This window comes from Microplitis mediator, chromosome 3 (assembly GCF_029852145.1).
Source record: "Microplitis mediator isolate UGA2020A chromosome 3, iyMicMedi2.1, whole genome shotgun sequence".
In the NCBI taxonomy this organism is placed as follows: Eukaryota; Metazoa; Arthropoda; class Insecta; order Hymenoptera; family Braconidae; genus Microplitis; species Microplitis mediator.
In genome coordinates this window covers 4952362-4973154 of record NC_079971.1, presented here as the reverse complement: position 1 = coordinate 4973154, position 20793 = coordinate 4952362, and the positions used below count along the sequence as shown (strand labels likewise).

General features: G+C 27.6%; 2 protein-coding genes across 7 annotated transcripts; one reads left to right on the top strand and one right to left on the bottom strand.

Annotated features, from left to right (window-relative positions):
• Positions 1–105: 105 nt before the first annotated feature.
• Positions 106–2143, top strand: LOC130664557 (peroxisomal membrane protein 2). Its single transcript, XM_057464518.1, has 5 exons — positions 106–355; positions 1035–1130; positions 1441–1588; positions 1660–1779; positions 1843–2143. Exons 1-5 carry the CDS (start codon positions 258–260, stop codon positions 1936–1938), a joined length of 558 nt encoding a protein of 185 aa, XP_057320501.1. The 5' UTR covers positions 106–257; the 3' UTR covers positions 1939–2143.
• Positions 1422–20491, bottom strand: LOC130664551 (serine/arginine repetitive matrix protein 2). 6 transcript variants are annotated; one of them, XM_057464503.1, is made up of 10 exons: positions 20333–20491; positions 19847–20078; positions 19664–19768; positions 17267–17554; positions 14091–14219; positions 13935–14013; positions 12046–12101; positions 10140–11963; positions 9168–9341; positions 1422–6382 (listed from the first exon to the last, which is right to left on the bottom strand). In XM_057464503.1, the coding sequence occupies exons 2-10, from the start codon at positions 20071–20073 to the stop codon at positions 6232–6234; spliced, it is 3033 nt and encodes a 1010-aa protein (XP_057320486.1). In that variant the 5' UTR covers positions 20074–20078; positions 20333–20491; the 3' UTR covers positions 1422–6231. The 6 variants fall into 6 exon arrangements, with proteins under 6 accessions (XP_057320486.1, XP_057320487.1, XP_057320491.1 ...); XM_057464507.1 differs by lacking the exon at positions 1422–6382 and adding an exon at positions 6446–6482; XM_057464506.1 differs by lacking the exon at positions 1422–6382 and adding an exon at positions 8362–8766.
• Between the last annotated feature and the right edge of the window lie 302 nt (positions 20492–20793).

The window sequence follows — 20793 nt, the reverse complement described above, 5'->3', positions numbered from 1 at the left end:
AAATAAATAAACAAATAAAAAAATATAATATCAAACTGAAAGAATTATATGTTTATGTATAGTCAAGTCATATAAATATTCTTATCACTTGATAATTTTTTTTGTTACTGAATTATTAACTGAAAGATTACTCGGCACTTTTAGAAAAATATATAAATAATTTTTTAAACAAAATAATATTTATTAAAGTTTAAAATTTAATATATTGTTAATTAATTAATTGTTTATAGATAATTAATTATTTGCTAATTATAATAATGTCGTTATCAAAGCCATCAGAAATAGTTTTTAATCTTGTTGCTTCTTATATGAATAATTTGTATAATAATCCAATAAAAACAAAAGCGATAACCAGGTATTTAAAATAAAAGTGATACTCAAGTTAGGAGACGTCTAATAATCTTAGGATTTTTTTTAGGAACGATAAACTAAAAAAAAAAATTTTTTTAAATTGTACCGAAAACTTTCTGAATTTTCTGCATGTGCATATTTATGTGTGAATGTAGCAGACATACAAGACAGTTTATAAATTAAAAATAAATAAAATAATTAAATTTGAAAAAGTGCGCGTACTGATTTTTTTTAAATGAGTAAATGGAGCAGACATCAGACAAATTTAAAACTATAAATAAATAGAGTAAATAATTAAGAAAATAATATTTTAAAAAATGCACTTATTAATTACAAAATTCTTTACATGCGCATTTTTTAAAAATATTATTTTATTAATTATTTACTTTATTTATTAATAATTTAAAATTTTATGTCTGCTACATTCACACTCATTTTTTTTAAACGTCTAAATACGAATTTTTATTTTTATTTTGCTTAGATTTTATTCACTTATTGAAAAATTTGAAAAATTGAAAATTGTCAGCTACATTTACACTCATATAGATTTTTTTTTTTTTTTTAATTAATTTGTAGAAATAAAAATCCGAAAATTGTTAATAGTTTACTAACTTGAAGATCATAAATAAGAACTTTAATTAATTAAATTAATTATTTATTTATTAAACAATTATTTTTTACAGCTGTCTCATAGCAACATTTGGAAATTACATCGCTCAAAAAACTCGAGGAGTCAAAGAAATTGATCATGATGTATTGTCAGCTTATGGATTATTTGGGTAAAAAAAATTCTAATACTGAATTAGCTAACGTCTAATAATTTTTGAATTTTTGAAAAGCAATAAATTAAAAAAAAAAACTTATTTAGATGCCATCTATTGCTTTCTCAATTTTCTACTGTATTTGGAAAAATTGCACTTAGACTTTTTTTAATTTTCTACAGATGCATATTTGTAGTTATTTTTTTTTTTAAATTAAATTGTTGAAAAAAAAATTCGAAAATTGTTAATTGTCTGCTACCTTCAGGATCTTAAAAAATTAATTAATAAACATAATAATAATAAATTAAATTTTTTTCATTAATTTTAGACTTTTATTCGGTGGACCAGTACCTCATTATTTTTACAAAATAATTTATAAATATTTCAAACATCCATTAGCTATTTTATTAATTGAAAGATTATTATACACTCCATGTTTCCAAGTTCTTTCTCTTTATATGTTGTCACGGTTTGAGGTAAAATATCAATTATTTAATTAAATACGTAATTGATAAATAAATAAAATAATAAAATAATTTTTCATCAGGGTAAATCTCATCAACAATCTTGTACAAATCTCCAAAGACTTTATTGGCCGGTACTTAGTGCAAATTTAAAATATTTAACACTACTGCAATTTATAAACATACGTTACGTTCCTCCAATGGTAATTATTGTAATCTAATTAAACAAGTAAATAAATCTATTAATTACTGTTATTCATTTTTAGTTGAAAGTTTTGGTTGTCAACATAATTGGGCTAGCATGGACAATTTATTTAGCAAATGTCCGAGCAAGTGACGCAAGAAGACAAAGAAGACATTAAAATTGTTGTGAATAATTGCCATTATATTTTTATATTAATTTGAATACAATGTTAATATTTTCTTAATTCAAAATCACGGGTATCTAAAGTACAATAACAATAAAATTATCACAAATATGCTTATAAATAAGTTATATTTTTTATTTATGTTAATTTTATCAAACAACTGAAAGTTAAAATAATAAATAAACGAATTAATAAGTTATTATTGTCATAAATTATTAAATGTTGATATTTATAATCTGACAGTTCAATGACAATCTCAGACGGGAGCTCCCGCTCTTTTTAAAAAAATTCAAAGACCTTGAAATGTCAATCGTATTTGTATTTTAACACAATAAAGAAAATTTGTAGATTTAATTGTTGTTATTTTACGTTAAATTTTATCAGTATTGATTTATTTCATTTTATTTTTAAATCTCAGTATTTATAATTAATTTTTTAAAAAATAGTAAATTATTAGGGATGTGCAAATCGGGTTCGAATCGAATTATTCGAAACTTTTCGAATTATTCGTCAGCTTTAGAATTATTCGAAAGTTTTTGGGATATTTGTAAATTTTCAAATTTCTTGATTCGAATCGAGGAAATTCTGATCAGCTTTCAAAATGATACTCAATTTAGTCATAGCTCTGAAAAAAATTTTGATCAAAAGATCTCCAAACTAGAGATATGAAACTTTGAAATGCATTTTCCATGATCTCAATATGATTATTTTTCACAAAGTTACGACCATTCAAAAACCACTAAAATTTATCTGTTCCTTTAATTTTTGGCATGAGTGTATATTATGTACGTATATAAATTATTAGTATCAAGGTGTCTGTTTGTTGTTTATAAATAATTCCTATTGATTTAGATATTCAGAAGCTAAATTTAAAGTGTTAATATTTCAGTACTGTTCCATTCAATTTATAAACAAAAAAGAAAACCCATTTATGGCTTACAACAGTCTTATATTTAAGACACCTATAGTATAAGATCACCGACGAATAGAAGGTGAATGATAATTTCATAATTCAGTTTGAGTTCGTCGCTGGTCTAGCATTGATTAAAAAATTAAATGAATTAAAAATTTAAATTAGACGTCGTAGCGAGCGTCGTCAACCCAACGACAAAGCAGGTAACGAAATAAATTGAAGATTTCTTAAAGTTGTGCAAAGATAATTTGTGAATAAATATTTAAGAAGACGATGTGTTCATATATATTAAAAATTCGTAATCGCTCTCGACCCGTTATTGTTTAACTCCAAAATCGAAACGAACGTTTGTTCATTAGTTTCTGACTATTACTATTATTAATTTAATACATTATGGTCTTCTTCCATCCATTCTAATTAATTAGTTGCATTCAATTCAAAATAATTTAGTAAAACTAATCAATTATAAAAAACGTCGAAGCATTCAAAAGTGAACACCTGAACTTTGTCTAAAATTAAAGAATTTTATATGAAGTTTTAATTTCTATCTTTAATAAAACAATATTGTTTTCACTCTGGGAATTTAAGTTTTTCTTTTTATGTGAAAAGTTTCTTAATTTTCATTTAATTCATTATTATTTTTCAATAGCTAAAATCTTCAGGTTACAATGGGGATAAACAAACAAACGTTTGTATATTACATTAACATTGTTTTGCAATGTTGATATAAACTTATTTTATTCTCGTTTCATAAAAACTAACCAACTATATTTAAGTTTTAAATTGTATCTTGTATTGTTTGGATAAAGGCACTAATAATAAGTATATAATATAACTGGATAACAATAATCGTTTATTAATATAATTATATAGGTGGTGTGAATGGTTACAAATTGTAACTTACAATACTTGATACGAAAAGCGCGCTTGCACCACAGTCTCTCATATTTATAGACAGCGTTAGATAAAGCGAAGCTAACGCTTTCCGCCAACTACATCATACATTACATATCTGTTGAAGTTGTATGTTGTTCATCTCTAATTTCATATTCGAGCCGAAATCTACGAAAAACTTCATACGTATTCGATTGGACTAATTATTTTAGTTTGTAACTTGTCTTTATTAATAAGTAACTTTCATACATATAGTTGCATTTTTCATTAATTCATTTAATGATTCCTATCTTATGTGGGTTCAACTCACTTAAATTTTTTAAGTTTGATTGGTTTTTAGACTGTAAAATTTCTACAATTGGATGGCTGGCTATTTCCGAGGAAAAATTCATGTCAGAAACTAGATTAATTACGACACAGAATTGCTTCCAAGTTGAAAACATAACAGTTCAGAAGTATATTTCTTACCAGGGACATCAAAAGTGGCTGGGCGCCATCTAGTGGCGAGCACTGAACTCCTGCTGCTGCTGCCTCGCACCGGTGACTTTCCCCTCCTTCATATATGTCTTTTTTCCCAAGAAATTTTTCTCCTGGCTTAAACAACTTTTGTTTTCTTGGTTGCACTTAATGGAGAACTTAGTTTTTAAAGTATCCAAAAAATTTGTTTTCGAAGATTCGTGTCCGTATGAATTATTAATTTTATTACTTTCAGTTGGCTGATAAAATCTCAATATTAATTTAAATATCCGTGATCTAAAACTGAATTACAATTATTTAGATATGAGCAATATTTTAACAATTAACATCCAATTTTTTAAACCTACTCTTTATTAATATAAATAAATGAATTAATAAATTTTTTTTGACTTCATTTTATTATCAAGCACTTGGAACTTTAATCACACACAACAACAATACAGAGTATATTACAGATTTATTAAGAAATTTAATACTTTTTTTATAACGACAGACAAATATTATTTATTTTAAATAAATAATTTAAATTATAAATAAGTCTTAACAATTTAAATTAATATCAATCAATTTTAAAATTGAATCATTTATTTAAGGGTATTCTCAGACAGTCCCCACCCTCCCCCATATATTTTAAAAATATACAATGAGTTTCTTCATTAGTTGAAAAAAAGACGATGTAGTTACAATTTTGCCAAGATGTGGATTTGAAAAAAAAATTTGATACTGAAGTTAGCTGAGGTCTAATAATTTTTGAATTTTTTTTCAAAATTGCACCTGTAGTTTTTTTAATTTTATCCAAGTCCATATTTTGCATTGCAGAAATTAGCAGATAATTAACAATTTTCGGATTTTTTTTCGATTTGTTGAAACAAATCGATTACAAAAAAGCAATAGACTAAAAATATGCGCATGTAGAAAATTAAAAAAGCTGCAGGTGCGTTTGTTTTTATACTTTTTTTTTTTATAATTTATAGTTTCTAAAAAAATTCAAAAATTATCAGGCGGCAATTTTCAGTATCATCACATTTTTAGTTTTTACAAGTGTGGATGTACGGACATCAGACAAATTTAAAATTATAAATAAATAGAGTGAATAATTTAAAAAAAAATATTTAGAAAAAATGCACTTATTGATTTCAAACTTTTTTAAATGTGCATTTTTTTCTTAATTTAATTTTATTAATTATTGACTCCATTTATTGTTAATTTTAAATTTGTCTGATGTCTGCTACAGTCACACTCATATACTTTTAGTATTTTGTAATTAATTTATTTAAAAAAAATCCTAAACGAGTTGATTATTGTAAGTAATTTTTTTTTAAATTTATGTCCCCGCAAAACTGTAACTACGTCGTCTTTTTTTAGTTAATGCATTAATTTTATTTCTCAACTAATTAACAAAATTTTAATCTCGTTTGACAGTTCAGTCATTGGATTCTTTCAAAAACTGGGAGGGGGAAGGGATACTGTTTAAAAATTCCCTCAAGCTTTTGAGTATTATCAGTAAAATTTATTTTATTACTTTATAATATCAATACTGTTAAAAAAAAAACAATTAAATTTGATCTAATTATCATTAGTAATACAAATAAATAAGTTAATAAATATAATTAATAATTACACACTTTGGAATGACTTGTTTTGAGATCATATACATTACTATGATTAATCGAGCGTATAAATTATCTATTTACATATGATGAAACAGGTGATTATAACATTGCACTAAAATATTTCGAATCACAATAATTTAATTGGTCGCTTTGCAATATCAATAATTATATAATTTAATTTAATTTAATTTAATTATAACTAATAATTTAATCTGACTAGTATCGATTGCATTAATTAAACTATTTTAAATAAAATAACCAGCACAATTTTTGAATATTGCGCTGATGTATTTTTTGAGCTATGCAACGACAAAAAATTAACTAACAAAAAAATAATTAATTAATTTAAATTTATGTCACAATTATTTATTTACGATTTAAATTTATATTCTAACGAGAGTAAGATGGACTTCGTGTTGGTGAATGACTAGACCTTCTACTGGGACTCGACCAGTCGCTGTGTCTGCTGCTTTCACTGCTACTTGGTGATGACTGTGGCGATGGTGTTGGCCGGTGATATGGTATCGGTCGTTTTCTAGCACTAGAACCCAGTTTTTTCTTTAATCCATCATCCTCTTATATATTTTATCGTTCTTTATTTTTTTCAAATCCTGTTTGATTATTTATCACTCCAACTCCAGCTTCAATATTTTTTATATATTAATAGATTTTATTTATTTTGTTAAAGTTGCAGCAGATTAATTATGATAAAAATACCTCCGGGTTTAATAAAATTATTTTTTTTTAAAGTTGCGGATCAAAAGTTACTTATATGTTAAATTTTAGATCAAATTTATGCAATAAAGTGCAGTAACAAAAACTAAAAAGTTTATGATTTTTAAGTTAGCAGACAATTAACAATTTTTGGATTTTTATTTCAACAAATAAATTACAAAAAAAATAAAAAATGAAAATATGCACTTGTAGAAAACTTTAAAAACTACAGGTGCAATTTTTTGAAATATTTTTTTTTTATAATTTATCATTTTAAAAAAAATCCAAAAATTATTAGACGTCGGCTGACGCCAGTATCATAAAATTTTGAATAAAATTTATCCAATTTAAAATATGATAAATTTTTTATGCTCCTAAAGTTAGCAGACAATTAACATTTTTTGATTTTTTTTTTCAACAATTTAATTAAAAAAAAAAAAGTAAAAATATGCACATGTAGAAAATTAAAAAAATTATAAGTGCAATTTTTTGAAATAGTTTTTCTTTACATACATCGTTTTTAAAAGAATCAAAAAATTAGTAGACGTCGACTAATTTCAGTATCATAATTTTTTATCAAATTTATGAAAAATTAATTTCATGGAATTCATGAAAAAACAAATTTCTCAAAATTAAATTTTTATTCTTGAAAAAATCAAAATTTTAAATTAATTTTTTTTCACAGTTTGCATGGAGCCAAATTCCTTTTAAAATTTTTCGACTGAATAAATTTGATCCGTAATTTTAATAAAAAAAGTCAACTTATTTAACCTGTGACATTTTTATCATAATCTGGAGGTTTTTAATTTATGGGGTCTGGTGTAAACAAAAAAAATAATAATAATCAAGCATTCAAAAATAACCATGCAACAAAAAAAAATAATTCGGTGGTACTTACCGTACTTTCTTCTATAATTTGTGATACACTTCGATGCAAACAAAAATAAAATTCACAAAAGTGATAACTATAATTTTATAATAATAATAATAATAATAATAATAATAATACTAATAATAATAAATAAATAATAAATAATAAATAACTTCCTTAAATATCATGCCACTAATGCAATTCATTATTTACTTTCCTTTGCACTTAAAAATTTAGCTCAATTATTCAAAACTAATTGACTTATAAATTATTTATAATCTTGAAATTGACAGATAACAATTTTCGGATTTTTTTTCTACAAATCGATTGCAAAAAAAAAAAAAACTAAAAATTTGCACATGTAGAAAATTTAAAAAACTATACGTGCAATTTTTTCAAATATTTTTTTATTGTAATTTATTGCTTAGAAAAAAAAATTCCAAAAATTATTAAACGTCTGATAACTCCAGTATCATAAAAGATCATGGAGTTAACAGTCAGTTAACAATTTTCGGAGTTTTTTTTAAACAAATCAATGGCAAAAATATAAAATATAAAAATATGCACATTTATAAAATTTAAAAAACTATAGGTGCAATTTTTTCAAATATTATTTTTTTAATAATTTATCGTTTTAAAAAAAAACCAAAGACTTTAAGACGTCAGCTAACTTCAGTATCATGTATCATAATTTAAATTAATTGCATTAGTAACAAATTAATAATAATAATAAATAAATAAACAAAAATTACTAGCAAATAAACTAATAAATACATTTTTATTTATAATGCAAATAAAATTTTTTTTTTTAAACTACTTGCAATTGTATTTAAATCAATTTACAATAAGTTATAATATAGGTAATAATAATAATAATAATAATAATGAATTATTATTATTTATGAAAATAAAGAACATTAACATATAATAGGAAATACACACATGCTACGTACGATAATGCAAAAAATAATAATTTAGTGATAATGGGCATCCACATATGGTTTAATTTAAAATAATGATTAAAATATAAAATAAAAAGTAACAAATGAAATTAAAAATTAAAAAATTCTATTTCCACTTTAGTTTTTAATTATATGTACGTATGTTAATTATTAGTATCAAGACGTTTGTTTGCTGTTCATAAATAATTTTTATTGATTTTTTTTTAGTTATCCAGAAGCTAAATTCAAAGTGTTATTATTTCAGTACTGTTCCATTTAATTGAATGTTTATTAAACAAAAGAGAAAAAAAAAAATAATAAAATGATAAAATCATTTTATACAATTATCTGTGTGATTCCTGAATACACTATCTTCTATGCCTGCCCCTTGATCTGTCTCTGCTAGATATAACAAACAAAAAACAAAGAAGAAAATTAGGAAATTTTAATACAAATTGAACGATCAATTTTCATTTTTGATCTTCAATTATTTAAAAAAATTTCAAAATATCTCATGTTAACTATTTTTTTTTTTAAGTTTAAATTTTAAATTTTAAATTAAAGTTTATAAATTTTTTCATTTACTTTTAGTCATTTTTTGTTGTTGGATATTTGAATTTAAATAAAATAAAAATATAAATAATAAATAATAATAAACATAAATAATAATAAAATAAATGTTCTAAACTGAGCGAGTGAATACAACTTTAAGTTGGTGCAGTAAAAAAAAAAAAAAATAATAAAATAGCCGAAATAAAAAATTGGCTAATGTATTTACGAGTTAACACAAGTAAACTCACCTGGTGATACGACGTCGATCGAGGAAACTCGGTGAGCCGTGACGTCGGGGTATTGATGGTGATCGCGAACGACTTGAGCCAGAGCTACTGGAGCTAGAACGTGACGAACGGCTAGACGCGCTGCTTGATGACCGCGAGGAACTTGAGAAACTTCTTCTGCTGCGTCGTGTCGAACTGATTGGAAATTTTAAATAATTAACATTTTTTTAAAATTCAATTTTAAGGGGGAGAGGGATCTGTGATACAAAGAAGAGGATATTTTTGTGATTTTTTTTTCAGAGTACCTCGTTATAAAAATTCTTTAAATTTGTGACATTATTAAGAATCATTCCAAGAATATTCTGCTAAATTTTCATAAAAAAATATTGGTAAATAAGCCAGTGGCAGAGGGGAGAGACGAGTCACCTCAAAAAAAAGTCTCCATGCCGTAGGCAGGATAACTCATGACTGCTTCATCAGTAATAAAAAAACTAAAAATATTTCTTTTGTATATAAGTTTATCTTGAATTTGAACGAAGGATTTTTTTTTTTTTCAATAACTACTTATTTTTTAATTGAACAAAAGGAGCAATTTTTGGCAAAAATCAGAAATTTTTGATTGCACCTTTACTAAAAATTCAAAAATGAATATTTTGTTTATTCCTTCGTTCAAATCCAAGATAAACTTATGTACTAAAGAAATATTTTTGGTTTTTTGATTTCAGATGAGGCAGTCATGAGTTATCCTGCCTACGGCATGGCCTTTTTTTTAAGTGACTCGTCTCTCCCCGCTACCACTGGCTTATTTTTCAATATTTTTGTATGAAAATTTAGCAGAAAATTCATGGAATGATGCTTAATACTGTCACAAATTTTAAGAATTTTAATAACGAAGATACTTTGAAAGAAAAATCAAAACAATTTGCTCTTTTTTTTGTATTTCAGACCCCTTTCCCCTCTTAACTAAAATAATAAAATAATAATAATAATAACCTTCGAGATGAACGAGAACTGCTCCGAGTGCGGCTCCTCTTCGGTTTGTCTCTAGATCCCGACCTCGATCTACTGCGAGATTTTTTCGACAACGACCGACTTCTAGACCTGTGAGACTCGGACCTGGTCCTGCTCCTGGATCGCACTTTCTTCGGAGACCTCGAGCTGGTTTTCTTGGAACTGGATCGTGATCGCGAGACTGAATGCTTTGATCTCGACGAGGATCTTGAGCCGCGAGAATGTTTGGACCTCACTGGCGACGGCGATTGTTTTGTCCGTGAAGGAGACCGAGATCGTTTTCCCGGTGAGTTAGATTTCTTATCACGTGACTTTGATCTCGACGTTTCTTCGCGATCTCGTGACAATGACCGACGTCGCGGTGATCTTGAAGTTTCTTTGATGCGGTCTCTCGACACTGATCGCGATGACGAGCGTGTCGGTGACCGCGAGTAAGACTTTTTCTTTACAACAGGACTTTTTTTTGGTGTGCTCGGGGATCGTGATGCTCGGAGTATTATTTTGTTTGACATTGGCGGTGATTCAGATGGAGAACGAATTTTTATATCACGTTCTTGTATCAAAAGTGCAGCAGGTGGTGTCGTAATTTTCAAATGAATTTTAACCGGTGAAATAGTATTTGAAATAATTGTGGGAACATTCGAAGCAGTTGTAATTGAAGTAGAAATAGTAGAAATAGAATTAGAAGTAGAAGTAGCAGCAGCAGCAGCTTCAGCTTCAGCGCGCGTTAAAGGCAACGCGGGAGAAGGTGACCGACTTGACTCAACAGATCGTGTGATATTCAACTGAATCGGCGACTTGGATTTAGATTTAGATCTGTCTCGCAAAATTGGTTGAGCGATTGATGAACTTTTCGGAGGATCAGCAGGCAGAGCGATATCTAAAATACTTTCTTCTTTTTTTTCTGTTTTTATTTTAACAGGACTAACTTTTTTCCCTAGTGACTCGCGCGCTTTGGCTGCTAATCCACTTTGAAGACGTTTCAGAGTATTCAGTTCTTTCAACTTCTCTTCATCCTCCTGTTGCTTGGGATCATCGTCAACGACATCCGCCTCGTCTTCACTCGACGATCTCAAGCTCACACGAGGCGCCACTACCTTTGGTTTCCTACCCCGTGATACAGATCTAGGTTTCATCAACTTCTTCTTATCTTCCTGCGTGTCCTTGTAACGGTCAACATTTTTACGAACAGGCGAGTAACTGATAGAAGATCGCCGGGAGCGACTTCTAGATTTACTGCGCGTTCGTCGACGGTCTCGCGACCATTCGCGCCGGTCTCTACGAGGCGAACGTTTTCGTGAACGAGATCTTCTTCTCTCTCGTCTGAACGGGGAAGGTCTGCGTCTCGAGCCACTGCCTCGGTACCGATCATATCGCGGTCTACTCTGACTTCGCGATCTTGAGTATCGAGCTGTCCGTCTTGGCGACCGTGAAAAACGTCTTCGTCGAGGCGATTGACTTCTTTGCTGTCTTGAGTATCTTCTAGGTGATCTATTACGATCATTGATGCCACCACGATCACGACTGCGTGATACCGAGCGTCTTTCGTGACGTTTTACTGGAGGCGGTACCACAACAGGTGTCCGTTCTTTTATTCTATCTAATGATCGGTCTTTTTTATCCGGTACTAAATGACGTACTGGTGATTCTCGTTGTCTTGGAGGGGGCGTCTCTACACGAGAACGCTCCTGTCGTTTTGGTGAACGTCCTTGCCGGGTTTCGCGGATGATTGTCTCGACAATGGGAATTTTTTCAGGACTTTTTTCTTGTTGCTTCTTTGATTTTTTATTTGGTCTTTCGGGAGAACTATTGCGTAGTAAAAATAAAAATAAAATTAATTAAATAATTGTTTATAATGATGATAAAAAAAAATAATTAAATAACTTACGAGTCAGATGAACTTTCAGATGATTGACGTTTACGTTTCGAGGTAGCCTTTTTCTTCTAAAATAAATAATTTAATAAAGATATCAGTAAATTATTTATTGAGTGAATATAAAACATCGAACATGCATTCAGTCAACAGTCTTTCGATTACTTATCAATGGAAATTCATCAAAATCTGATTAATGGGTTCACTGAATGAGTAATATTTAGTTATGGGGTACAGGCGTTTTTTTTTTAATTAATTAATTAATTAATTATACACACTCTTAACTATTTCTTTAGTGATCTAGTCATAACTATTTTTTTATGTCGATTAGAAGCCTCGTGTATTTTTTAACGCACGTTAATTTAGTGCTCAACACAAAAAAAAAACAAGTGATACACACAGCAGTCGCAAACTCGTTTTTCTTTTTTTAAATATATATAATTGTTATTATTATAATAGTTTAATATTTATAATAATAAATTACGAATTATTTATTACATTGAGTAGCGGCATATCGGGTACTCACTCAGGGAATGTATCCTGTCAAATGGCGCTGATAATTACAAACAATACTGAGATTTACACTTTGAAATAATGATTTTTTTTTAACTTGAAAATCAGGTTAAACTGTTTTTTTTTTTTTTTACGAAAACAAGCACTGGACTCATGCTTAACTTATTCAATAAATTTATAAATAAATAAAAAGTTTGAAGGCCCAATTATTTAAAACCTGCGTAAAAAAATTCGTTATAAAAAAGTTCATGACAGTGAACTTCTGAAATTGAGACAGTTCTGAACTTTACACTGTAAAAAATTAGCGGAATGAACGCGGAGTAAATCCGGAGTGAATGCGGAGCAGATGACTGGGGATTTATTTAATTTTCTTAGAGTGAAATTTACTCTGAGGGGGAGTTTATTTTAATATTAAAACTCAAATCACTTCGAAATCACTCAGTTGAAAAAGCAAACTCCCTATTTACTCCTATGCAGAGTAAATTTTTTTAAACTCCGGAACTCTGAGTGACGGAGTGAATTTGGATTTAAATAAAATCCGTAATCACTTCGAATTCACTCCCAATTTTTTACAGCTTAAGTTAACATTTTTGGAACTTTGAAAAAATTAGAAAGTGAACAAATTTCAACTAGTGTAGGATATTCCTGCGTTTTTTTTTATTTTTTGAAAAAAATAATTTGATTTGACAATTTTTTGGGTTTGAAGAACATTAGAAAAAAAAAGGAATTATGAACATTTATGACTTACTAGAATTATTCAGGTACGAGGCAAAAAAAAACTAAAAATAATTTCGAAATATTATGAATATTTTTGGCTTTTATCAGAATTTTTTGGGAAGCTCAGTTTTTTCATTTTTTGATTTATTAAAAAAAAAAAGGAGTGTTTGGAATTGACTATGAACTCAGTAAATTTTCAATTCAAATTATTTTTGCTTAAAAATTAAAAAAAAAACCCCACAACAAAAATCTACACTAGTTGAAAATTTTCCAGGCTTCTAATTATTTCAAAGTTCCAAAAACATTCAACTCAAAGTTCAGAATTGTCTCAATTTTGGAAGTACACTGACGAGAACGTCTTTGAAACAAATTTTTTTTACTATTTATTACTTGATATTAATAACAAGTAGATTTTTTTTAGGGATTTGATTTAATAATAAAATAAAATAGTATAAATAGTTGGGTCTTTTCTTCACTAGCGAAGTAAATAAATAAAAACAAAAAGAAAATCGTGAATTGATAAATAAAAAATATTTTTTTAGTTTTAAAAAAAAATTGAGTGACAAGGGACATGCAATATCGTGCTGATATTTAAATTTAAAAACATTTATCATTGATAAAACTTTTTTCAAAATAAAATAATTAACATATTTAAGAATATTAAAATTTCTTACCTCTTTACTTTTTCCACTTTCATTTTTCGACTTCTTCTTTTTCTTCTTTTTCTTTTTTTTCGACTCTGCTTCTGAAGAACTAAAATTAAATTATTTATTAATTCAATTATCTACCATTTACTTCAATTAAAAATCATAAATTAATTAATAAATTACCTGCTATCATCAGAATCATCACTCGAGTCACTATCAGAAGAACTGACTTCAACTTTTTTATGTTTCTTCTCTTTCTTTTTCTTCTTAGATTTATCTTTCTTCTTAGTTTTTTCTTTAGGTGACTCGGATCTAATAAAAATTACATAAAAAAAATAATAAATATTTTTATAATCCCAATAATTAAAATTAAAAATAACAAAATATTATTTATATATTTATTTATATTTAAATTTATGAATAAAAGATGAAAAATGATATATTGTTTTTTTATCATTATTTCTAATAATCTTGCAGTGGACGTCTCCTTATGTCGTCAAGTGCATATCTCGTGTGCTGATAATAAATAAATCGTAGTCGATAATACGACAGTGTTATGTACAAACATAAATAACAAATAAATTAAACACATAAAAAAAAATTCTTTTTTACAATTTAACGTCTTAAATTTTGTCAATATTAAATTAATTATTAATTTTAAAAATTAATTAATAATTTAATTTTAAAACGTGGATTTTAAGTGACACACACAGAGTGCCGTTAAAAGTACAATAAAAAAACAATCAACAAATCGACTACTCGTAATTAAAAGATTTAGTTCATACTAATACCTAATAAATTTATAATTAAATACATCTAAGTAATTAACAATTAATTATACTGTTAAAAAAATTTTTAATTTTCTAATACATTGCAATTAATGTATTGTAATTTTATGACGAGTACTTTTAAATTTTTATTTATGAGTAATGAAAATCAATACCGCGAATTTTTAAATTTAAATTAATTTGTTATAAAATCGCGAATACTATAGAAGTTATTTTATAATTAATTACAATAATTTAATATCGCAAGTAATTTGCATCTTTCATAATTAATTTTTTTTGAAATTTTAAATTTACAATTTATTCCCGCGTAAAAAACTAAAGTTTAAACAGTCGAATTTCAACTTTCATACTGATGCCTAAATAGCACAAAGACAATTTTAAGATGTCTTTTAAAAAGACACGAAAAATTTTTTTTGGTCTCAAAACCAAATGTCTTCATATAAATAAGACATATAGATGTTGGTCTTAGGAGCCATAACAAATTATGAGTGTAAACTTAGCAGGCATTAGACAACTTATAAATTATCAATTAAAACAATGAAATTTAAAAAAATGCACGGACGGATTTTGCGTTTATCTAAATATCCATTTTTGAATTTTCACTCTACTTACATTTTATTCATTTATTATAAAATTTAAAAAATTTACAATTGTCAGCTACAGTCACACTCATTAAGAAATTTATGTTCTTTTTTCTGTTTAAAAAAAATTGATCCTGAAGTATGATCTTGAAATCAAGAGACGATTGTAGGATTTTTTTTTACGAATCGATTACTAAAGAATAACAAACTAATAATATGCACATGTAGAAAATAAAAAAACTGTAAGTGCAATTTTTTAAAAAACGATTTTTTTATTATTTATCGTTTTGACAAAAATTCAAAAATTATTAAACGTCGGCTAACTTGAAATTTATAAAAGTAATTTAAATAAAAAAGTCGTTTAAATGATGACATATTTGACAATTATTTTAATTTACATTTTATCATCACTTGTGTCAAGTCTTTTAAGTAAATAATTTTTCGCTAAATTTCTGATTGTTATGTCAACATTTTGGTGTCTTATCGATAGGTCAAAAAACTGCAATACGGAACTTAGCCGACGTTTAATAATTTTTGAATTTTTTCGAAAACGATGAATTATAAAAAAATAATTATTTCAAAAAATTGCACCTTTAGCTTTTTCCATTTTCTACATGCGCATTTTTTTAGTCTTTCAAAATTGCCATCTTATAGATGTCATAAAACCAAGTAAAAAAAATTTGAAAATTTCAATCATTCTGTGATTCAAATCATTTTTTTTTTACTTCACAAAAATTTTGAAAAATCGTAAATTTCAAAATATTTTGGACTTTTGTACTTAGTATCGTATTTTATAAAATTTTTTATTTTGCCATCTAATTTTATCCCACAATTTACTGATTTCTGTATTTAAATTTTACAAAATTTAATTCTGTCTTAAATTTTGAAGTTTGACTGCTCAAACTTTTTTTTTTACACGAACTGACATGATAATTCGACTGACATAACTATTCTAATTTTAAAACACAAAAGTACTAAATCTTTTCTTCTCCTACGTCATAAAAATATAAAATCTTTCAACAGTAAATAAAAAAAAAACATATATTTACAATAGAACTAAATCTTTTAAACTTCTTTTTAATCAACACAATAAAATAGTACACGAGAGATTTATGAGGATTGTATTGATTATAATATGGGATTAGTATTACCTTGATAACCATCGATAGGGACGGACTTGTCAGAAAAAAATAGAGAGATGACATTAACAATAGGCTCTTTTTTTATCGATATAACAAAATAAAATAAAAATATATATCCCTAATATATATAATATATTTTAAGTTACATCCGCTAAGTGTTTGCTTATTTATTTATCAAGACAGGATGAAAATAAATCAATAAAAAAAATTAATTACCGCGAATAAAAAATAGTTATTTATCACTAGATGATAAATATTTTACTAAAAAAAAAAATAAGCAAACATTTACGTTCATAAAATAATCCGTACCGTGGGAAACGTAACAATAAATACGAGGGTATAAAATATATAAATAAATAGCAATTAATTATTAAAATAAATGAATAAATAAATTTTTTTGCTTTAAAATCAATTCGCGACGAACTTACCTACTGGGTAGGCACTCAGTCCTCCTCAGTTCTGTTTGAAACAGAGAAAGATGTACGGGGTATGAGACAGTAGGCGAATTTAATGATTCAAAACTGACGTAGATGTGTCGAAAAAGCGTTACAATATTAATAACAGTAATAAAATTTATATTAAATTGGGATAAATAATAATAGTAATATATAAATAATTATAAGTATCATTTAAAAATAATAAATGAGTAAAAAAAAGATGATAGGAAACTACTAGGGGCAAGCAATTCTCTATCGGGGGTCTTGGAGCCTCGAGTCGAGAGTTCGGCCACTCGTACGATAAATATAAGTGTAAATAAAAAAAAACTAATAATTATACGTGATAAATAAAAGCAGCCGAAACGTTTCCAGCCTCCAAAGACGCTTACAATCATACACACTATCGTCTACCTGTCCTTCTTGTGCTTCTTTCCCTTCTTCTTTTTGTTGCTGCTGCTGGATCTTTTGCGCTTAACTTTTTTCTCAGCAACCACTGGCTCAGGTTCTTCTGCTGCCGGACTTGGACTGTGGACTAAATCGTACACTTTATTTGCAGCAGCACGAGCCTCTGCTTCACGTGCATGTCGTTCTGGATCTAGACTACTCCCTTCGACGAAGAATTCTGATATACCAAATGCTTCACGTAATTTTGCATTTTTCTCCTGCTGTGCCTCTGCAACTTGATGTGTTTCTCGCACACTGGAAATTTAATTTTAAATTATTTTTAATAACAAAAACAATAATAAGAATTTTCTATAAAATTAAGTGTTATTTCAAACCGAGTATTTATTTTCACAGTCATTTTTATTTATTGCTTGGAGATATTGACTAGAAATGATGACTACTAGACCGTAGATGACATAACGTACTGACAACCGACGCCAAGTCAGCAACTATACCCCCTCGCCCTTAAATGAAAACCCGGGGGCTCAGTATCCACCCCTATTCCCATTTAAACCTCGCGCTTGCGATCAATACAATCCCCTGCTGCACTGTTCTCTTTTATCACAATCGCCAGAGCTCTTTTTCATGCCTCGGACTTTCTCTTTAACACCCGCGACACCCCAATGTCATTATCATAATCCCATATATTATAACAGTCAAAAATATTTACATATTTATCATACATTTTTTTTATTTTATTTATTTATTAATATTAATATTTTTTTTTATTAAAAATCATTAAAGTAAAAAAAAAAATAATCAGTTTAAAGCTAAAACTTGAAGTGAAACCTTCTAATAAAATACTTTGATCCAATAAGTATTTAATCTTTTATAATTAAATAATAAAGTGAGTCAAGTAATTCTATTTAAGTCAACATGAATAATAAACACGTCAATTTATAATAATTAATTAATTAAATTATTCACCTAACAACGGATCTCATGCTGTTACGCCGACCAGCAAGTAAATGTAATTGAATACGTTGACAGCAGCAGCAATGCTGCTGTTTAGCTTGCAATTGTTGCTGGATCCGTTTTTTACCATTAGCTGTCTGTAATTTACGTTTACGCGTTCGCTGTTTGAATGCTTTTTGGCGGTCAAGAAAAAAATTTCCACGCCAAAGACGTTCGAAAAACGCACGGCCGTCTACAGGACCACGTCCTCGTGGAGTTTTCCCTGGGGCTATTGACATAGTCATTGATAAATCGGACATTTTTATTTTTAAAATCCAATCAAAAAATTTTGTCTTCTTCAGGATAAAATTGTTCCCTTGTAATTAAAAATTTGTCTCTCCCTCTTCTCTTCCTTTCTGATCTCTTCTAACAACCGGATGTTTTTGTCTCTCCTCTTCTCAGTCACTCGAGCTTCGAATTCTTTTTTTTTGCTAATTATTTCCAACACTTAGAATTAATTCGATCGTATAAATCGTGTAAATATATATATATTATTACTATTTATTCATTTATTTATATATTTAGGAAGACGTTGGATCAGGCACACTAACACTTAGTTTATAATTAATAAACCTCATTAATTAAATAATCCGTAACTTTATATAAATCGTTGGCTTATTAAAAAAATAATAAGTATTAAAAATCCACATAAATATGACGTTATAAATTCGTGAAATTTAATTAATATATCTTATATATATAATTATTAATTCTAATGGAAGACTTATGTGATTTTGAGTTAACAAACTCGTTAATTAAAACACGGACTACATTTTTGCTGTATAATTTATCCGCCTTTCCTTTACGTCTTTAAATTGACGTACTGATTATTTAAGGCGTCGCGACGCCGGTCCATACCCGCACTGGTAAAGAATGATGCTGGACTTATAGTAACCACGTTACCAACACACACACACATCCATCCAAGCTTTAAATATCTGTGGGATTGAATCTTTACTGGTTGCGCGCAGCCTGATATTCTCTTCCTCTCTTATTCTCATTTCTGTTATTTTCTCTGACGAGAAGCGCCGGCGCTTAGGGAAGTCGATATTGGAAGCTTGTATACACGGATGTTTCAAATAGAAGGGATGACCTGCATGCACATATATAGATATATCATGTATATATAGGTATATGTATACATGACCGAGGGTTGAAAGTTAGCAACGAACCCCAGATTTATTATGATACCCAGGTCAGTCCCGGGAATTACCAAGCGATAAACATTTTTTTTATTATTATTTTTTTTTTTCCAACATTTTAAATTTATTTTAAAGACGATCAATAAATACTCGAGCTAAATACAGAATTACTGGAATTTAAATTTATTTCAGTCACGACTATTAAATAAATTACCGGAAATAGTAATGAAGTATGCAGATAAATATTAATTAATTATTAATTACTTACTTTACACGTCCAAATTCATCTATTGGTACAGGAGCTTTTAATCCTGAGTCCATTAAAACTTCACGGTATTTTGAAATTTTTTCTTTTATTTCACTGGCGGTAAATCTGGAAAATAATTTAATTTAAAAAATTAATTTGAAAATGATTGATGATTAAATGAAAAAATGAAGATTTGATGCCTACCCCTGATCTTCGAGGATGTCAGTGAACTCAGCGACTTTGAGTTCGACTTTTCTTTTACGTACATGATCAAGAATTTCCTTGTTTGGCTGTTTATTTATCGAGTCTAATTTATCATCTGATTTATAGTCGACTTTGTCTTTAGTTTTACGTACAACTGCCCAATTACGCTGGACATGTCCATTGGTACCAGATCCTCGGGGCGTTTGCAGACCAATTCCATTGTACATGTCGCCTGATAAACAAACGATTTAATTATTTATTATAATTAATTAATTAATTTGAAAAATTGAAAAGTCAAAAATACAGACGGTTAATAATTTAAAATATTGGTGATTAAAATAGAAAGAATTGGAGCAGAGTGGATTTGAACCGGATGGTTTTCACTTGAATAGGTTAGAATAATTTAAATGGATTATTGATCGAATTTAGGAGCTGATTATTATAAAGAATCGATAAAAAGTATGAAACAATTGTGCAAATACTCACTTGTTAATTTAAATAATGATTGGCAATGGAGTATAATGTTTGACAATCATCCGCAATTGTTTTAATAATAAAATATTAAGAAAAAATACGATCGATTAGTAGAATACGCACACACACAAGCACACGACCAACGGGACACAACCGTGAGATAAAATATTTTACTGATAAAAGATGGCGCGTTTTTTTAATTAGTTTTATATTTATCCGTAATTCGCTGGTTGGAGACAGACCAGGAAATTACTGGCAGAGCTTCCAGGCTTCGTTTTGAAATTCAGCGCGAAATTTAAAAACTTAAACTTACAATATTTTAGCCGTTAAAATTATCATGGAATCAACTGTCAAAATTTTATCAAAATGTCAAAAATTTAATTGAAAGTTGAAATATTTTTAATTTTTTGTGCCGGTAAAAATCCAGCTGATTTTTAAATTCTCGCGGGTTTATTTTGAAATCTAAGTTTCAT

What these genes read in the sequence shown, in the direction of transcription:
- LOC130664551 (XM_057464503.1), bottom strand. Translation starts at nt 20,073, where the DNA reads ATGTACAATGGAATTGGTCTGCAAACGCCCCGAGGATCTGGTACCAAT. An exon ending in GACATCCTCGAAGATCAGGG is followed by an intron (nt 19,769 to 19,846) that starts GTAGGCATCAAA and finishes ATTATTTTCCAG; the next exon opens with ATTTACCGCCAGTGAAATAA. An exon ending in AAAGTGGAAAAAGTAAAGAG is followed by an intron (nt 12,102 to 13,934) that starts GTAAGAAATTTT and finishes TATTTATTTTAG; the next exon opens with AAGAAAAAGGCTACCTCGAA.
- LOC130664557 (XM_057464518.1), top strand. Translation starts at nt 258, where the DNA reads ATGTCGTTATCAAAGCCATCAGAAATAGTTTTTAATCTTGTTGCTTCT. An exon ending in AAAACAAAAGCGATAACCAG is followed by an intron (nt 356 to 1,034) that starts GTATTTAAAATA and finishes TATTTTTTACAG; the next exon opens with CTGTCTCATAGCAACATTTG. An exon ending in TACGTTACGTTCCTCCAATG is followed by an intron (nt 1,780 to 1,842) that starts GTAATTATTGTA and finishes ATTCATTTTTAG; the next exon opens with TTGAAAGTTTTGGTTGTCAA.